Source organism: Plectropomus leopardus, chromosome 17, assembly GCF_026936395.1.
Source record: "Plectropomus leopardus strain MGB_pleo_1.0 chromosome 17, ASM2693639v1, whole genome shotgun sequence".
In the NCBI taxonomy this organism is placed as follows: domain Eukaryota; kingdom Metazoa; phylum Chordata; class Actinopteri; order Perciformes; family Serranidae; genus Plectropomus; species Plectropomus leopardus.
The window spans coordinates 25,328,877-25,350,226 of record NC_142192.1 but is presented as its reverse complement, the minus strand read 5'-3'; the positions used below and the strand labels follow the sequence as shown (position 1 = coordinate 25,350,226).

The 21,350-nt window shown below is 40.9% G+C and overlaps 1 protein-coding gene across 3 annotated transcripts in view; it reads left to right on the top strand.

Moving 5' to 3' along the window:
* Positions 1–21,350, top strand: part of epha10 (EPH receptor A10) — a 433,571-nt gene that overhangs the window by 397,913 nt on the left and 14,308 nt on the right. For 2 of the 3 annotated variants that reach the window (XM_088090045.1, XM_042506084.2), the window contains 3 exons: positions 9,387–9,442; positions 16,119–16,244; positions 18,555–18,740. In XM_088090045.1, coding sequence (XP_087946171.1) covers positions 9,387–9,442; positions 16,119–16,244; positions 18,555–18,740 — 368 coding nt within the window. Of the gene's footprint in view, positions 1–5,255; positions 5,385–9,386; positions 9,443–16,118; positions 16,245–18,554; positions 18,741–21,350 lie in introns of all 3 variants that reach the window. The other variant, XM_088090046.1, reaches the window with a different exon arrangement.

Here is a 21,350-nt window from a genome sequence, read left to right as displayed (position 1 = left end):
ACACACGGCCAGAAAACAGTTGTTTTGTTCTTTTCATTAGGTTGGTATTCAATTGATGTCTATCGAGGGAGACTTTTAGATTCATTGTGAATGTGTTCGTTTGGATAGGTTGTGTGCATTTTCTCCCCTTTTCCTCCACATGCATGCCACTTCTCTTCTGAATAAGGCAAAGCAGCCTTTTCCAGGGGAACGCCTACCTGTATAAAGACAGAATTGTGAAATAAAGACCACAAGGACAAATCGAGGTGGACACAAACAGTCCAATGATGGAGTCAGCCAGGTGTAGAAATGAGTTCTATTCACTACCAGGGGCACCATACAAACCGATGCTGTCAGTCTGGAGGAATATATAAGAACAGATGTACACGCATGCAGTACAGGGCTGTGCAAAATGTGCTTTAGCTCCATACAGACACACACAAGTATTTAAACACATTGTTGCTTTCAGAGAAGGCAGCGTCATCCCCTCGCACACAGCCGAGTAATGAATAATAATGCTTATCTTTCTCTCCTTTATTTCCATCACTGCATTCATTGCAAGTGGTCTCCATTGTTCATCGCTGCTGGACCATTAACTTTCTCTTCATGTTTTGCATAGAGACAAAGAGGGAATGGCTTGATGCCTCAATTACCATGCTCTCGTGTTTGCAAAGACAGCCAGCTCCCGGTCGCAGCTGGAGGGGACTCAGTTACATCGATCTGCCCGCTCACACAGACACATGCAAATGAGTCCCATTGCACAATCATGAAGGCACGAACACAGGCGGTCACGTGCATGAAAGGCATAGGTTTGCATTTATAGAAGACCACTTAATCAGGAAAGCTCACTTTTGATGTAAGGTATGTGTCAGCAGCGGTTTGCTCTGCCTCTTTGAGTATAAAATATACCAGCAGCTTCCCTGCCTTTTTCTCTGTGTAAAGGTATGTAATAGATTGAATGTACCATTGTTATTTTCGAGTATTTTTGCCAGTCAGTGTTTCAAAAAATTACCAGTATCATTTTTTTTTTCAAAATTGCTTCTTCAGTTGGTGCATCTGGGCTACTGTACTGACTTTTTGTTTGGTAACAAAATGTCTTTTTCCTGGTTGTCAGTGGACGAGGTGAACGTTATTTAGATAGAACAATGTTCAGACCTTTGCCAGGCTTTTACATTTGCAGTGGACTACCTTTTACTATTTCAAGTCATGCCACCTTTTTAGATCTTAGTTATTTCTAACTATTTTTTTTAATTAACCACATCAAGGATTTTAGTCATTGGATGTCTAGATCTTAGGTTATCGGAGAAACAAGATAAGCCAAAATTAGCAGCATTAAAGTTAGCAGCTCCTCCCCATGTCTGGTCGCCAAAAAGTGTCGAACAAACACTGATTTTTAGTATGTAACTGCTTAATTCAGTGTTACAACTTCTTTTAATTATCGGGTCTGTGTCGAAGAAGAGGAGGAGAACTCTGCCGATAATTCATCTCTCTAAGCTTGTACTACAGCATAGCTTTTTGGTGTTAGCACCTGTAGAGTTAACCCTGGTTTTCCAGTACTCTGAAGCTGGCTCACTTTTTAACGGGATAAATCACTGTGGTAACTCAAGCCTCTTTACTACTGTTCAAAAAAACCCCACCAACATTTGGCCTTTGTATTGAAAAGAAAAAAAAAGCATGTATTTGCTATTTTTGGTGGGAAAAGGGTAAGGTTTACTTAAGAAGATCGGATCACAACCTGTCAACACCCTGACCACTGACAAAATTATTGTGAAAAAAAATTCCCATCATAGACAGGTATATATTTTTATAGGTCAGTAGAATAATTTTATTGTTCCAGGCTTTCTATTTCCACTCAGGTAATAAAACAGAGCTTCTAACAAACAGAGAGACAGTAATGACACTAAACACATAATGATGATTTAAGCTGCATTTTAATTGTGCAAAGTTTGTTATATCCCTGGAGTGATAACTGACAGTGTGGCTGATTTTACACTCTGATTCAATCACTGCAGCTCAGAATAACACAAGACACCTGTGTGATGATAATGGAAAAGAAAAACTTTTGTCTTTTATAAGAATAATTATCCACACACTGTTAATTGGCTCCTGTGATCATCAGTCATTAAAGTATTTTCCCACTTTTTACTTTGGCAGCAGAAACAGTCTGGCAATAGTTGTTAAATGTTTTTGAACTCTCAATATAAGTAAAAACTTATGAAGGGACAACACAGAATGAGTACTTTGTATTTTCTTCTATTTCATACCTTATCTTGACACTTTATCTCTTGACTTACACACACACACACACACACACACACACACACACACACACACAAACACAAACACTCAAAGAGACCATTGGTGCCTGACAGACTTTGATAGAGCCAGAGTTCCAGCGCATTGCTCAGACATTCTCCAGGAAGCCCAGGCTCGACTGGTCATTGTGGGGATTGTTTACCCTCCACTGGCCACACCAGCGTGCACGTGTGTCTCTCATGATTGAGTGTGTGTGTATGTCTATGTCTTATGAGTGTGTAAGAAGTTATCAGCAGCAGGAGATGGAGAGGAGATCACAAAGAAAGGAGAAGGCGGAAAGTGAACCAGAGGGTCATTTCATAGGGCCATTGACTCTTGGCGACACAGTGGCAAAAAGCGGGATCCGAGGGGGGGAGAAATGAGGGGGGTGGGCAGGCCGGGAGAAAAGGTCTCAAGCACCGTGGTGTAGTTTCCCGTATGTCTCGCACAGATCAGTGCGTTTCTGTTTCAGAAAGCCCCCCCACCAGCAGACACAGACATCTTCCATTTTTAATGTGTGAGCTGTCTTTCCAAAGGGCTCTGTATCTGTTTTGGTAATGTGATGCCATTTCTTAAACACAGTTCCTGCAGATCCTGGAAAAGTCTTAAAAGGCATTGAATTAATTCTTCTAAAAATTATTAATTGGTATTAAACTGAAAAGTTTTAAAATGCTAAGACATGTGAAGCATGATTTTATATTATTTTTCCTGATGGGGCGCCGCTAGCATACCTAGTAGAGTGGACGCCCCATGTACAAAGGCTATGGTCTTGTTGCAGTGGCCGCAGGTTTGATTCAACCCTTGGCCCTTTGCTGCATGTCATCCCCTCTCTCTCTCCCTCTCACACTGAAGCATCTTGTCAATGAAGGCCAAAAGCCCCAAATTTGGGGAGAAAAATCTGATGTTGCAAAGTAAAAACAAATAATTAGTAACATTACCTGAATGCCTTTTGCATTAATGCCAGCATATCAGTACAGCAGAATTAACACCTCTCATATTTTGTTTCTAGATGCTTAAAGCAGTTGATCCACTGTCTGTTCACTAGCTGTCACTTCATCCTTAATGAGATAAGGAAGTGCGAATCCAACAAAAATTGTCTCTTATCTATGGAAAATTTCCCTTACAAATTCCATGCATTTCCCCCAAAAAGTCAGGGTTTATGTTACAATATAACTTTATACACATTTTCCTCTAACCCTACATAATTTTTTGAATTATTTTCTTAAGTTTTTGTCATTGTAAAATTGGTCCTAAATTTAATTTCAAGTGACATCAAAAACGCCTTAAATCTAACATGCAATAAGCTGTAGGAACCCTCTTAAAGTCCGAAATGAATCAATCATTACTTTTATCTTTAGGTCTGGAGCTGAATCTAAAACGGTAGTGTCTTTACTTTTTTGGGGATGCTGATGTAACCAGCAGGAATCAGTCTAGTGTAGATTTTCAAGAAACAGCTCCTGGCAGTGGAGGAAAACAAAGGTGTCAAAGTGAGTTTTATAAACTAGAATCATACTAATGGATGAAATGGATGATAGATAAAAGTTAAAGTGGCTTTGTGAAATTCCAAAATTTAAAATTTTCCATGTATTTTGCCCTACATACCTGGCCTTATTCCTCTCTGCCTCACTTTCACCTGTCAGCTAAGATCCTATTCCTGCTTTCTCACCTATTATACATAATATTTCCATAACTGCACTTTATTTTAGAGGAGGATTCGGATACGGAGAGGCAGTGAATAGGCTTCATTTACATGGTATCTGTTCCTTTTTCTACTTTAATGTTCTTTCCTGAAAACACGAGCAAGCGGGCTCGTGCTTGTACTTGAAAATGAGCAGAAATTTGAATTTGCCATTGAGAAGCATAGTGTCTACGCAGATAAGGTTTGTGCTAATTCTGTCAGCCCAAATCATAATGACAACTCCTTTTTTGACAACCACCACTACTATTACAATAATGCCATTTGGAAAAAATACTGTATGCTTCCAGTTCAAAAATAGGCACCAGGGGAAAGATACATTACAGCCCATCTCTACTGCCGTTTCTGAAAGACTTTCCCCAATTCCGAGACTTGTACCAACGATAGGTTGTTGGCAAGTATTGCAGCTAAAGAAATACATTTTCCCCAGTTATCGAAAATATCTTTAAAATTGTAGGTAGATAAAGTTTTTTGAAATATTAAAAAAAGATCTAAAAAAAATATATATTTATGATAAATTTATGTTTTTAAGATTTATAATGACAATTGGAGGAAATGGGTTTAGGCAATGGCGCTTAGAAATATAGATATTTTTATCCTTTAACTTTTATGACAGTGGCAAATTTATTGATATAGCACAATTCATTACATAAACTCAGAGTGCTTTACATTGAAAGAAGATATTACTGTCATTATTATGACATTATGTACAGCCAAAGTTGGAGAGAAAATATATTACTCAATTATTTGTGCAAATCTACCCATTACATCAATTATGGCGATGAATACAGACTGAAATGCTTTTTCAAAAATCTCTGAAGGACAAAGACTAAAACTAAGATGGCAGTTCTTGCCAACATTAACATTTGATGAGGCCGAGTCGACAGTGACAGAATTTGGCCAGAATCTTCAGTGTTTTGGCATCCACACATTTCTTTCTGCCATCTGGTTCTTTAGAAGCGTGAAATTTAAAAATTGGTCCAGAATTCAAGTCAAAAGCATAAAATTAGAACCAATTTTTGTAAAGCATGAAAGAACTGCATGATATATTTTCAAAATAGAGAATATATGTTTTCAAAGTGTTTGTGATCTATGAATATTTGATCATTTTTGCTGTTTTCTTGGCCACATTCTCAGTATTCCAATGGTTAGAGTTATTAGATTTCGGAGAAAGAAATCTTTTTATTAATCCAAAGTTGTGTTGACTGACGTCTTTAAAAGTCATGAGAAGAGCCAGCATTGACATTGGCACCCCCCCCCCTCCCCTCCCTTGTCTTTTTCCCAGCAGCGTCTGCTCGAGCTCCTCCAATGTAACTCCTGCTAGCGTGGTGCTGCTCTCGACCTCCTTCTCCACTCTTCCTCCTCCTCCTCCTCTCCTCTCTCCTCTTCCTCCCTTCACACAGCTGATGCCCAGGTACACTGGCATGTCTGCATTCCTCCTCTCCCCTCCTCTTTTCCCCTGCACCCTTTTCTCCTCTTTTCATTTCCTCCCAGTCGTCCTGCCATCTCTACTTTACCTCTGCGTCTCTTTTAGCTCTCCACATACCAAGAGAATGATAATAAGCCAAAACCATTTCTCCCTTTTTCTTCCCTTTTTTTGTCGAGGTTGTTTGGCCCAATTCCATATATTCTCAGACTACGCTCGACCACAATATGAAATGAACTTGAAAATATGATGGAGACTGTTGCTATTGAATTCATACCCCAAAAAGAAGCCACCCTCCAAAAAAGAACTACTTTGCATCTGCTATTTCATTTTTGTCACATCTGTGACATTTCAAAAGTAATGGAAATGGAATCTAGTCATGCGACTTTGCCTTCATGCAGCCCTGCCAATTATTTTTTTTCTTCCTTATTTCCTTCCTCCAAGGCTCAGATTCCTCCTTGTCTCCTCACCTCCTGTATGTTGCTTAACTTGTCCCCTTAAATCTTTCATTTCTGTACTCCTGCTTGCTGCTTTGCTTCATTCTGTTAACTCATCCTAACTGCAGTTTTCCACCCCTGCCTCCCTTCCCTGCCTTTAACACGTTGAAACCTAGATGGACATGCATTTTCTTGTGGTGCATTCAGACAGATTTCACAAGTTTTTAAACCTTTGAACCCTGAAACAAATTAATTTGACTTCTTTCAAAAATATGAAAAAGGCACTGAGCAACTTGACTAAGAAATACCCAGCAAATTGCATGACATCTGTAGATTTTGATTTTTTTTTTTTGCTATAATTTCTAAGCATTTTTCCAGGTCATTTCCTTGTTGTTTTTTGATATACTTTTTCATTTTTAAATTATTTGCTAATTTTCAGTTAATTTTCTTGTACTTTTTACCAATTTCTTGCCAATTTCTGTGTCCTTTTCTTTTTAATTTCATCATTGCCTTCTTCCAGTGTTTTTAAAGAAACCAAATTTGCCCAGGTTTCAAAGGGTTAATCTCTACCATGCCTTCTTTCTCTGTTTGCTTCTTCCTCTGCCCCTAACCGTATACTCAATGGGCTATTCTATGTGCCTCTTCAACTATTTCTCCTTCCTTGCATACCCTTCTGCCCAATTATCCTCTTATCCGTAACCTCATATTTTCTTGTCACTTCCTCTGCTTCTCCGTCTCTCGACTTCCTCGCATTTTGTCTCACTGATTTCTCCCCTGCTTTGCCCTCATCCTCTTGTCATGTTAACCATTTGCTCCCTTACCTCTTCTTCCCCCCTGTAGGTCTCTTGCATCTTGTTTCCCCTGGTACCGTCATGCCCTCCATCCTCATCCCCCCACCCCCCATCGCTCCCTTTTCCGCTGTGCTCCCTTATCTATTCATTCTTGTCTCCTCTCCCCTGTCTGGTATCTCCTGCCCTCAGGATCTGTGCTGCATGTGTCTGCTGGTGTGTTTTGACAGACAGGGTCCTGACCTTGTCTCAGACCCTGCTGCTGCACAGGCTGAGGGATGTGTCAGCCTCGCCCTCTATCACATCTCCCCATGCAAACACTCACATGCAAAAAAAACCCCACAATCCTGTATACGCACGCAAGTATTTGCACGTACATGTGCATAACCCTGTGCATATATACACACACACGCATTAAGAAAAAGGCACACAGATGCTTAAAACACAATGAGGGTCCGTCAGGCTCTCTGTGAACTCCCTCTCAGCTCTGCAGCGATTCTGTGTGAAGTGCTGATATGTTCTGACATTCACATTAACGCACGGCTCCCTGAGCAGATATTATATATCACTATTTCAGACACACAAATGCATGCACACACACACACCCAGGTCTTTAGACGCATGCATGGGCGACCTCACTCGTTGACTTTGCCAGCTATAGACTGAGCATTTCAATGTCATCAATCAAAGCTCAATTGCCAGATTGTGGTAGTGGATAACAAATCTGTTCTCAAGTAAAAGGACAATTAATCCTGTGAAAAAATGACTCAAGTAAAGGTGAAAAAAGTACCTGGTTAATGGATTACTCTAGCTATGTTCCATTTTAATATTTTTTAGCTTGTGTATGCCAGTGCAAAATAATGAACAAAACAGAACTTGTTTTGATAGGCAGATCGCATATTTAAACAAATGAGGATAGTCTATACAATTAAGACATTAGAAATCTTTTTTTCTCTGTCCATCCCGTCCTCTCTACCCCTTTCTTCCTGATCATAACATCAAAGCTCACACATTACAACATGAAAAATAAACATCGCTAATATTAGCCAGCTTCATTTTCACCTCAGTATGTGCAACTTACTTACAATGTGCTTGCAGAAGTAAAAAGAGGATATTTATGGAGATATCAGAGTTTTTTGGGAGGCTCAGCGAGCACGACATTATGTATAATTGTCTTTTTATGCATCTGTGCCGGCCATCTCCGTGGCTAAAGGTATTCCCTCTATCCCATTCTCATTTGGTGAGATACTGAATGAGCGACATTAATCTTCGGTGTCTACCTTTATGTTGTGCTGATTGTATAGATCGTTGTATAGATGCTTTGAAGACGTGTGTGAAGAATCCATGTGTCAGAATCTGTAGCTTCTTTGCAGCAGCATCCACATTTGAAGCATTGTCAACTGTCGTGGCTGCATATGACTCTGGACAGACATGGATGTAAACTGTAACTTGACTAGTTTGTTAAGGCATACAACACCTAGGCAGAAATACTAGTGAAGATTTTGATATTGAAAGTGTCGCCAGAAGTGGTCAAGGATTGTTGCTGTCTCTTGTAATGGGTGTCGCTCCGTCATCATGGCATCGCTGTCAAAAGACTGTTGCTGCTTCTTTTTCTTCCAGGCAGCTGCAACTTGGCATCTGCAGTAGAAATGCTCCTTGCACACAATGACGGAACAAATGGCAAATGTAGCAAAGTAAAAAATAAATTTCTGGCTCAAAATATACTTGAGGCAAGAAAACTGTTTTAAAAAAGGAACATAAAATTACTTAATCCCTAAAAAAATATCAGTCACTTTATCAGTCAAAGCGTTATTACCCAGCCCTGCCAGACTGTCTCTGAAGCTTGGTAACCAGCCATAATAAAAATATCCCACGTTCCCTTGTTGATAAGATGCTTACAGAGACAAGCATGTGTAAAAACGTCATAAATTCAACAGCATATAAACTAAAATGCTGCAGAGTTTTAGCTGGAGGAACAATATTTTCATATATATCTGAGTTGTATTGAGAATATATTTCATCAGCACCCTGTTTATGAGAAGAGCCTCTGACGTGCTGTCGATTTTACCATTAAAACTTTCTTCAGTTCCTTGGCTGTATCCCTCTTGTCTTGTTTTTCATCCCTCGCTCTAATCCAAGTAAGCACGGCGCTGGCCATCCAGAATGTCTGTTCATCACTTGTTAATCTCTCACTTACAGTATGTGTGTGTTTTTGTGGATTGTGTGCGTGTTTGTGAGCGTTAAGAGCCAAGTTTTCCCTCTAAGCCGTAAAGCCGTCAGCAGTCAGATCATAGAGAGCTCTTTCCTCTTTAGACCCCATATGGTGGCAAGGGATGAGAGATAACAGTGTGCGAACACACGTCTAGAAAAGTACGGTTGCCCCATGAGTGTATTTGTGTTTGTGTGTGTTCATCTTTTTCATAAAAACTCCATCAGGGTGAAACAACAATAGCGTATCCATTCCCGACCTGTCTGTGTGTATCTGTGACTGGCTCGGTTAAATCAGGCAGGATTTCCACTTATTCAGCATCAGATCTTTCTGTTGCTCATCAGTGCCGTCACATCAGGGGTCTCTCTGAATGCCTCTCCGTATCCTCGCCATCTCCACCATCGATATTCGCGTCTTTGCTTTCTCTCATCTCACAGTTTTTGCACATTCCATGTAATCTATTACATTGGGAGATAAACAGCGTCTGATGCTTGTATTTGTTTGTGTCTGTGGGATTAAACAACTGTCTGATGCCTTTCTTTGTTTCTCTTTGCAGACAATGCGGCTACAGCAAAGCTTCACAGGAGGGAGATGAGGAACTTTACTTTCAGTGTAAGTGACAACAGCGATCACTCAGTGAAATCATTGTGGTGTTTGTGTTAGAGTCTAGGCAAAGCAAAATCAGTGAGTTCTTTCTAAACACATTATACGTGTTAGAAAACATTTGTGTGGTACTGAGGTGCTGTGGTACTGGTATCTGTGTGGTACAGAATTATGAAGTTAGACCTTTAAAACCAGTCCTTAGCACATTTGCGTTCAGGCTTTTTTTGGATGGGCCTGAAATCATATTTATGCACTGGAGCCATTTTAAACATAACCCCTGCCCCACTATATAAAAACTACGGTAGTACTGATTAGCGCGTAGCACCACTGTGGTCTCATTCATTGAGTGTTTGAGTGGCAGATATGCTCCTTCCCACAAGCTCTCTTAGCTCTTAAAAAATACATGAATAAACATCCTTGTCAAATGCTACAATCATATAAACACAAGCAAAATAGTTATAATTGACGCACCTTTTAGTCTTTTAGCCCGAATTGGCGACCCAGCCCGCCAACAGTTACTGCTTACTGCTGTGGGTGTGTGTGCTTTTTTCCAGTGTAAGCCGCTGTTAGCTGCCAGTATAAGTCTTTTGCTGCAGAGTTGCATTCATTTTTTTGGCTCAGGACATGTGTGCTATGCTACCATAGACTGTGTGCTACTGCGTTGGTTGTGGCTTGTTCTTAGGGTCAGGTGCAAGCCCCCAGAAACTGCACTCAGACTTTGTCAGTCTATAGTGCACTTACTCTATGGCCCCCCCAATGTAGAAGATCCCTATAATTTCATACCATGGAAATAGAGCTTTTTTTGGCTTCAGGCCATTAAGCAACTTTTAAATGAATAAATGGGAGCCTGCTTCTTAAACTATACCCAGTTCTCATTATACATCCAAGCTTAGGAGCCGTGTGTGCTTCTTGCTACTGAGTTAGCTGCTCGATCAGACCCTCTCCCAGCATCTCAGAGCAGAGAATACAGCTAATTTTTAAACAATTTTGAAACCTAATTTTATATACCAGGCAATTCTTTTGATAATTCAAATTTGGCTGGGTGGTTAATAGCACTTATTTTCTGTGCTCTTACAAAAATCATTAGATATGTCTATATTTTCTTGACCTGGACATTAACTGTGGGTATTTATGTTAAGACTGTAAGAACAGAAATATCTGTCAATAAATGCTTTGTCTTCCATGTGCTGCAGTGCATGCGCGTGCAATTCACATGACTTTTGAGGCATTAAGAATTGCCACGGCATTAATTCTTAATTCTGGGTGCATGTTTAGCCAACTCTGAGCACACAGACACACTCCATTAGGTGGTGTGTGTGGCTGAGTTTGATGGGGAAAGATTGAGATTAGGAGGAGGGGGGAGATAAAGAGCTGCAGGCACAGGGGGAGGGGAGAAGGAGAACGACGGAAAAAGCTCCAGAACAAGGCAGGCAGCAGCTGAGATTGCGCCTCCAAAACAGACGTTAAATATTGTTGTTGTATATGTTGTACAAGGTCGTAAATGCTGCTTTTTTCAAACTCAGCACACAAAGCTCTCCGTGGGCTTTTTTTTGTTTGACAGTGACAGAATGGAAGTAGTTTGACATATCTCTCCCTGTTTGTGTGGAAGTGTGCATGCCGGTGCTTTGCTAATGTGGTGGATATAGGGGTGAATTTCCAGTTTCCTTTCGTGTGTGTGCGTGTGTGTACACAGTTTCGTGTATGTGGGTACCCGAGCGTGCGTGCTCATTTGCGTTGTTTAATCTCCCAGCATGCTGAGCCCTCTGGAGAGGTTTGGAGCACTATGCCTGATGAATAATGAGCCGAAGCCATGCGGCTGGGAATTAAATCTGCCCAAACAAAGACATGCCAACAGCTGACAAGCACGCAACACACACACACACACACACACACACACACACACACACACACACACACAAACACGCACATTTTTGGCCAGCTCTTCAAACACACATCTTTTTTTTTGTAGAACACGGACACTCATAAATAGGCACAAAGACACGTTTTTGTTCTCTTTATCCAACACACACTCTGAGTCCACTTCCTGTTCCGTGACTGTGGACTCAGGACTACATGCTCTCACAGCGCTGCAGGTCTGCCGTGGAGTGTGTGAGAGTGTCATGTAAGCCTGGTTTAAACCCCCCCCTCATCTGTTCGCCTGCTCGACTCTTAAAAACGCATTCCTCGACCATATATTAACACAGACAGACAGGGGAAGAGAGAATGAGTGAATAAATGAGTGTGCGGGTAATAAAGTGGAGGAGGAAGAACGGAGTGAAGGGTGCTGCAAGAGGGGAGAGAGTTGGAGTATGAAGAGGTGAGTTGGCAGAGATGGAAAAAGACTCATCAGAAGTGACACTCTGCAGAACATTAGTTTTATGTCGGAGTGTGTGACCTAGAAATATCCAATGGGGGGATGCAAACTCCATTTCCAGTTTTAGATATTATCCAGAGTTTGATTTCGTGTAAGAGAGCGACAGAGAGAGAAGGTGGCTGGGGAGATGGGGAATGCAGAAAGATAGTAAAGCACACGAAAGTTTGAGGAAGGAATGCACCGGTTTATCAGTTGAATATTGGTATCGGCTGATATTCACCTTATTTGACCGCCGTTGGCCTATCTGCAAATAAGATGACATTCATTGAAAGCAGTGGCATGGTTTTCCCACATTTTCATTTACTTGTGGTGGGCTTCCACAACTAAATCATCTGCCGCCACAGATAGATTTTTGGATCTGGACTGTAAATTAGGAGCATTATGGGAATATACCATTGGGTTATTTATAGCGCGCTTGGAGCGGAGACGGCACAGCAGAACATGAGGCTCATTGAAAGTGAAACTTAACCGTTCACTCTGCTGAGTCTAAAACACCTGTAAAAATGTTGTATTTTAGAGTGAGGATACAGAACAATATAATTATATGATAATGATTTACGAACACTGATGGCAGATGTTTTTCTGTTGTTGTTTTGTGCAGGCTAAAAAGCATGGCTCAAGACTAATGGCCATAAACTTAAATTAATGAGCAGGTACAAGAGGAATACAACAAGTGTTTGGAAAATGGGCTCTGTGATCTCTCTCTTGTGTAACAAGATGGTGAGTAGCAGCGAGCGTCCCATCGTGTTTTGGACTAACAGAGATCTTCCCCCGGATGCTTTTTGGATGAATGGACCCAAGAAACTCACTAGTGACGCCCTATTCTCTCTATGAATGACTAGTACTTGTTGCCTTTATTGGTTGAATTGGTAAGGGCAAGTGGAGTGGGATTGGTTCGGGTTAGAGTAAGAATGTCAGGGTAAGCCAATCAGAGGCAGAGTAAGGCGGGCCATTTCTTTGCTATGTGAGGATTTGCAAATTTGATTTCCTGACAGTGATACATTGTGAACAATGAATCCATTTTTAAATCGGCAGGACGAGAGTTGGTCAGTGTTAGCTGTTAGCAGCAGGTGGCAGGAACTAACAGCTAACAGCTGTTACATTGAGTTACATTATGATGTGTTCAAGCTGTGTTAACTAAAAATGACCGTTAGTTGAAGGTAAATTGTAATTTAATCATGTTATGCTCATATTTAATCTCGTAAAATCTGTTTTTTGAGGGGGACCTTAAGTAAACACAGTTGTTTGCAGGCAATATTAAACAGATATTAGAGAAGAAATTGTGATATATTAAATGTATATTGATAAAAGGCTTTCGTGTAAGAGGTTTATTAAAAGTTGAGTCAAAAATGTGTATGATTGAATTTGTGCTCATTCAAAGGTGGTGTAATAAAGGGCTTAATGACTTCAAAACAGTCCAGTAATTTTAAGTGTAGATTTATTTATAATAGCAATGAAAACAAAGTAAACATAAAAGCATCAGTATCTGTCAATGACCAAAAATATCAGTATCAGCCTAGAATGTCACAATCAGTGCATCCATAGTTTGTGGTCTTTTGTTAGAATGAAAATATTTGGGGCTAGGCGTGCTCCGTGTCTGGTCCACTGAAGATTATGCAGCCGAGTGTGAACATGCTTCAGTTTCCCCTCAATCGCTCATGGCAGTGACACAGTTAACCCTGAAATTAATCAGCCACAGAGCCAATGAAGCGTGCACCTGTGTGTCATACGTGCATCTGAGCGTTTGCAGTCATTTTCCTCATGAAATTGTTCATTTCATGAGGCATGTGAGCACCCCTCTTATGTGTGTGTACTGCACAGCTGGTTGTTAGCTACAGCTGTGTGTTTGAAAACCCTATTTGACAGAAAAGAGTCTTCGATCCTCCACTCAGTCCTGGCCTTGAATAGAAAAGGTTTCATTTGCTTCATAATTGGACTTTTGGCTTTATTTGTCAATGTGTGTGTGTGTGTGTGTGTGTGTGTGTGTGTGTGTGTGTGTGTGTGTGTGTGTGTGCGCGCACACAAACATATCTGTGAGTGTGTTTGTGTTGGATCAATAAGCCCTTATGAGGCAGCCAGTATAGGGTCCCTCGAGTCGATCTAGAGCTGTAATCACATCTCGGAGCCTCGGCTCCGGCTTTTGGGAAAATCTCCAGGTCTTTTCCTGGAAGATTAGCCTTAACGTGTAGCAACTTGGTTCAAAGGTCAACTAAATGAGAACTACAGCCCATTGGTTAATGGTTATTGGCTCCACTGGCTAGTTTATTTGTCACTTGTTAGTGTTCTGTAAATACAATTGGCAGTTGATAAAGAAAACAAGAGGCTCATTGAAAAGCGAGTAGTGCTTTTGTTTTGTTGTGTACAGTCGGGGTCAATATCACTCACAGTTTTAAATGTCAGCTGAAATTTCCAATTGTTGTGTCTCATTATTGAGTTAATAATAACCTTTTATTTAACGAGTGGATAGGTCAACATGAACTAATTCATCAATTTGAATTTAGTATTAGAATTTATAATTTATAATTATTTGAACTGATATTAAAAGGTTGGCCTGTATGAGTTACTTACCCATAGCTGGTGTATCACATACAGTAAATGGCGGTCAGCACACCCTCAGTTTTGAGAAGCGGGCAAGAGTACCACCAAGAAAGCTAAACAATATTCTGCTATGCACAGGGGCAGCAAAACGTATTTTAGCCACCTAAAAAAGTGGCACCTAAAAGATTCAGTAGCAGTTTAATTTTATGCTATATTTTAAACATAATGTACACTCGAAACTGATATGGATCTTTTTTTAGGTCGCTCTAATATGTTGGCCCCCATCCACAGCAGTACATTGCTTATCTTTCATAGCGTTACTTACTGTTTCTCCAAATTGGTGGTGCACCAATTGCTTTTTACTGTAGTTAATTCACTGACTATGTATAAGTACCTCATACATCCCCATTTTGAAATACTCCAAACTATGCGTTTAAACCTTGTTGTTTTATGTTAACAAGTTATTTAGCCCTCAATACATCACTTTTAGATTTATTAGGCTATTTATCAAATGTTACATTATAGATAGAGGCCATAGAAAGTTATTTTTGAACCTTACCTGAGCTGTCATTTTTTGGGAAGAACCATTACCCCAAACTCTTAAACTAACAACAAAGCAGCCAGACAATTTTAAGTACCCTGCCACTTTAAGGTTTCTCTGCCTCAGCATTTCAGTGTCTATTATGTCCTGTCCCAATTTCTGCCTGAAGATTATATTGTGTCTGTTATTTTGCATGTGTGTGTGTGTGTGTGTGTGTGTGTGTGTGTGTGTGTGTGTGTGTGTGTGTGTGTGTGTGTGTGTGTGTGTGTGTGTGTGTGTGTGTGTGTGTTGGTGAGATAACATTTTGAAGCAACCAGAAAAGACAAAAAGCCTCGTGGAACAGCGCTGTGATCTCACTAAAGCTGTATGGAAGAAACCCAAAGTCAGATTTGAGCGCTCAGAGCCTTTGATCTCATTTTTTTTCTCTGTCTTTGGAGTTCGCAAGGTCAAAACAAACAAAGGCGGAGAATTAGACGAGTTATGAATAAATAAATGGAAGCATCTTTTAAATGAAGACATAAAATCACGCAAAAATGGTTTCGAAAAAATCACCTACCGGCAAAAGATTTTTAATTTTGGTTGTATTTGGTAATTGGAACCACAAAAAATTGCTAAATACGTTGAACTGAGATATTTAAAGTAGACCTGCAGTTATAGTGGGTTTGATAGCAGAAAATGTTCCAGCTATCTCAGACATCAATGGTAAAACTGAGGTATTGATTTCAGCCTCTGGATCAAAGAGCAAGGGCTTCTTCCGAGACACATTTTGGTCTAATGTTCAACAATCATACAGAGAGAAATTCTTTGGTGGAAGAGGCTGAAATACCAATTTCTGCACTGACTGTAGTCTCAACAGAGCACAAAGTGATACAGGCATGAGAAATGTTTTGCTTTGTGCTGAGAGAGAGAGAGGCACCGCCAGGGCAGCAGACATCTCTTTATGCTAACAATACAGTTGGCTAGCTATCTGTATTTATTTGCTTATACACAATTTAATGGTATCTTTATCTGAGAGTGGCTCCTTTTATCTATTTTGTGCCACATGTAGACATTTTGCTGCTGGGACTGCAGACTTTTATCTTTTAATGTGTTTCTTTGTGCAGACAAGCATGTGCACCATAAATTATGTGTTGCTGTTCTGTTGATTTAATGGAGTACCGAAAGTCTTGCCTCCGCTGTAGACTTCTAAATGCATTTTTGTGAGGTCTTATATTGTATGTTTGTGTGTTCAGTTAAGATCCCAACACGGAGGACCTACATTGACCCAGAGACCTGTGAGGACCTGCTGCAGGCCGTGCATGCCTTCGCCAAGGAGCTGGACAACTCGAGCATCAAGATAGAGAGAATTGTGCACACAGGTACGTGACGGAGCAGGTCTGCTGCTCTTTTTTAAGGGTGACTTTGACAATTTAGTATTCAAAGCGGCAAAGGCTGAGATATCCTGAGTTTTACACCTTGCATTGAAATGTGTCTTCGATCAAAATTGTGTCTAGATATGATTTAATCTGGTTGCATTTACATCTGACGTTAAAATGTGTCTCCAGTGTACACACTGAGATCTGATTTAGATCCAAACCCTCTGTTCAGCTCGAGCTCCTGAATGGTTGAAGCCACATTAATGGTTCTGTTGCAGCATAATTTTAATAAGTTTTGCTTGTATGCTTTCCTTGGACCAAATTTAAAGGAGACGCTTGGTCTCGTCATGACTCTGCCATGCAAAGTATACCCTTTCAGCCCTTTCGGTCCAAATGTGCCCCGCGCCCCACCTGTCAACCACTATTATGATAACAATGTTTTAAAAAAAAACATTTAGGGTGGAAATTATGCTGTTATCTGAATCTCCAGAGCCAATGTTGGCTTAAAAATAAAAAGTGTTCAAAAATTTTCTTTGTTAGATGTCATAGCTAAGTCTGGGCAATATATTGATATTATATTGATATGTGATATATACTAGATATTGTCTTAGATTTTGGATAATGTAATATTGTAAGAGTTGTGTTTTCCAGGTTTTAAATTACAGTAAATTGATGTCATTTTTGAACTTATCAGGCTATTATAGCTGTTTTTATATTTGTTTTTACCCACTTAGTTATTTTATTTTTACATTATTATTTATTTTTGTAATTATTTTGTAAAAGCACCAATAGTCAATTGTACAGTATTGTAGCAACAATACAACATCATTATCAAGGTATTTAGTTAAAAGATTTTGTGATATTTGATATTCTCCATATCGCCCAGCACTAGTCAGAGCCAGGCAGGAAAATTTAGATCAGAAAAAAAATTTAGATTAGAAAATTTAGGCAACAGTGAGGTTGAAACAAGCCTATGTCTGTTGTAAAGACAGTTAAAAATAAATCACAGAAGAGGGAGACACCACAGTAAAGTTACCATGAGAAGACAGGGAGACCACCGTATACGCCACAGCTTCAGCGTCAGGTGAGGGAGAGCCACTGCCACAGTACAGTGGTGTCTATCTGCTTATGTACTTATTGTATTTGGATTGAAAGCACAGTTGCATTTACACTTATTTTTATTGTGGTGTCAGTGCATCCATGATCATCTCCGGAGGTGGTTTGGCAGATTTGATCACAACCTGTCCTCAGTGCATTTATGGTGGATTTAAATTGTTCTTTCATGGGGTCAAGCACCATCCAACTTCAATCCAAACACTCAAAATGCATTTTAATACACGTTGTAGAGGGGTCTTAGTATTAAGTATGGTTCAAGCTCCTATTACACTGTACTCTACATTTCCCAGAATGCAATTGCATCTTTTTTTTTGGACCCTCTCTGTCTAGTAACGCCTGTGTCTTTCAGACTTCACTTCCCAAGTTCATAATGCAGGCTGTTGTCTTAAGCCCATCATCGGGGTGTCTTTTCAGACTTTAGAAAGCTCGATTCAGAGCCATAAAAGCCATTTCACATCTGTTTTTACAGGGTGAGCAGCAAGTTAAATGATCTTCATGTGTAAAACTAGTGGATTGCCCCTTTAAATTTACAGCAGGATCTGAACGCCACATTGGGTATAAAAGAATATAATGAGCATGGAGTCTACGGCACAGAAGAGATGATGCAACTCAGTTTAAATTGTCCAGAATGGTAACAGAAGCAAAAATAATTGCTACCATTTCTATTGTGAAATATGGAAAGATAAGTCAAAGACAGCAGAGCGGGGACGATCAACAGCTGCAGTAATCTTGAGGGAACTGGAGTTATTTTTGCTCTTTCACTCAACCTGCCTTGAGACAAATTGGAGAAACCAGTTCAATCAGTCTGGCAACTTACTGATCTGCCAAAATCGAGCCCCACTGTTTGCCTCGTCTGCACTTGATGTTCCACTGTTTCACCTGCACCCTACTCCATCTTTGATCTCGCTTTGATCCCTTTGTATTTCATGTCTCTCTCTCCCTTAGTAGTGTCTGTTCATTTGCGTCATCTCTCTTCATCCACGTTTGTATTTCTCCATCTGATTCTGCTCCTACCTGTTTCCCCCCCTCTGTCTCACTCCCATTTGTTCCTTTTCACTTTCTTTCAAACTTTGCTCAGATATTACTCCATATCATGAGTCTGACCTGCAACACCCAGCCCCGTTCTTCCCCCGCTCTTTCTAGGTTTCCATCAATCAATAGAGATCATGACCTGTGTTTGTCTGTCTCCACCTACAGGCGACTTTGGGGAGGTGTGTCGTGGCTGCCTGAAGCTCCCCAGTAAGAGAGAGCTGCCGGTGGCCATAAAGACGTTACGAGCCGGCTGCTCTGACAAACAGCGTCGCTCCTTTCTCAGTGAGGCAGGCATCCTGGGGCAGTTTGACCACGCCAACATCATCCGGCTGGAGGGCGTCATCACCACGGGTAAGTAGCATATGAACATGTATTTTGGACACAGGCCCAGGGGCCAAAAGTTTCAGACCCCACCCCTTTTTACTTCACCTCCTGCAAAATAGCACTCAAACTGACAAATATAGAACTGGAAGACACTCAAAAAGATCACAAAGAGATTCAAAAAATTCCAAAATGACAAAAAAAGCACAAATGTACCTCAAAGCAAGAGCATGGCAACAAATTTTGGATCCTCTGCCTAAGTATTCTCTGTGGGCCCCCCACCCTTCCTCTCTTGATCCATGTCTCTATCACCCACCTTTTGAATTTTTCTTTCACAAAGTCAGTTTGCTTTTCTCCCCTTTGTTTATTTTTTGGAACCCCAATTTCTAGCCTAAGCAATCACTCACGTGGCCGTCGCTGAGCTTGGAGATGAATCCTTTTGCAGGATTGGTCTTAAACATTCTGTGCTTTTAAGGATTGAAAGGGGCCTCAGAGAGCTTCCACTCTTTTCATACATAAATCATTTTTTTCAGCCGATTTATTCAGCTGATTTTAATTTATTTATGACATTAATTATTTAGAAATTAAAAATTGCAAACAAAACCAAACTTTTCAATCAGGTTTTTTTGATGCCTTCCCCTTCTATTAGGGCCCTGGGTAATAGGTCCCACTTTTTGCCTGCAATCCCCCTGTCAAAGAGACACAAATTCAATTTTAAAGAAATACAAAACAATAATAAAGACATGCAAAGCAGCTACAAAGAGTCAAGTCAACTCACATTTATTTATATAGCACATTTAAAACAACCAAAGCGTTTTTTATTTCAGGCAGGTGGGTTGAGTCTGCCTCAGTGCAGGTTTACATGATTAAAAAAATAAAGCATCCATAAAAGGCAGTGAATGACCTTGAAGAAATAAAACGACCTTAAGGACACATGAAATTACCACAAAGAGACACAACACAAACCAACAAAAAGAGCACAGGTTCTGTGTGTCTGACTTCTTTGTACGAGAGGTAGTGGGGCCTTTTGCATGTTTTAGCCCAGGGGCCCATTGTCTCATAATCTGCCCGAGGTAAGGAGGATAGGGAGGGAGATCAAGGAGAAGGTGAACGGCAGTTGGGAGGAAGACAAGCTGGTGAAGATGAAAAGAAGCACATAAGGAGAAAAAATCCAGGGTATCTAAGGATCAAAGGAGGAGTAGGACAGTTTGACCACTTCCAGGATCATAGAGGGGGTTCATCACCTCCATTACCAAGGAGGAGCGGATGGGTAAAGCTGTCGGGATGCAGAAAGGGGTAAACAAGGGAATTGGAATTTGACCATTTCAATATCGCACGTGCGGAGGGGGTCATCACTTATTGTAACTGTGGAGAGAGCTGGGAAGAAAACTGGAAGAGGAGCGCAGACAGGAGAGAAGACACGACAGGGAAGAGCACTGCGATACTCTGACCACTTCAATATCACACACACAGAGGGGGTCAGCGCTCGCAGTGAAGAGGGCGGGACGAGAGGACGGAAAAGAAGAAAAAGATGACGAGTAGAGAGCATGATGGCAGGACGGATGCTGTACGCTAGGAGCAGCTGAGCTACATCAAGGCCCATTTTCCGCTGACAGATAGCAATTGAGGTCCTAGAGCGAAAACAGGATGGAAGAGAGGGGGAGGGAAAAAAACCTGAAGGGAGAAGACGGAGGAAAGAGACATGAGAGACAGAGAAGATGAGGTAGAGGTTAATGGGAATGGCAGGTGAGGGGAGAAGCTTTAAAGAGTTTGTGAAGTTTTTGTTACTGCCGCAGTGATGCTCAGTGGTGTGTGTGTGTGTGTGTGTGTGGGTGTGTGGGTGTGTGGGTGTGGGCATGGTGCCCGAACACACTCTGCGCTCAGTAGGATGGCAGCAGATGTGCAGGGTACAGTAATTGGTGCTAGAGACCCAGCGGGGCACTGAGATCCACTCCAATCTCTCCCACCATCACGTGCACAAACACCCACACACTCATTCACACACAACTTATGTGCATGCTCCCTCACACACACACACACACACACACACACACACACACACACACACACACACACACACACAAAGGCGATCCCATATGCTCACTTTCTCTTTCACTATCATTGACACACACACCTGCTTGCTTGCCTCCTCATTTGGCATGAAATCACACACCCGTGCACACAAACAGTAAACACACACCCACATACTGTTAGAGTACAAATCACCTGCTTTACATCACTTACCCCCCACCAGATCCGCACTCAGCTCTCCTTCATCCCTCCACCACACCCACCTGCAAACAGCACCCACCTCCCCACTGCTCTTCCCTTCCTTTCACCATAATTTAAGACCACATGAAAACATAGGCGTGTCCCGTTAATTTGAAAAGCTTCCCCCTTTATTTTTATTCCTTTATATGCTCCTTTCATGTATTACCCACCATTCAGTCCACCTTCTTGCAGAAAATTCCAGCATTACAGACAGCACCCAAAGGAGCTACTGGACAACTAACAATAAAAGAGACTCTGCAGAACAGACTGCATATGCATCATCCTCAAAGAACCCAAAAGATCGCAATCAAGCAATGGCATATTTCATATAGCAAGATATGGTGCCTTTTCATATACAGTAGATGAAAA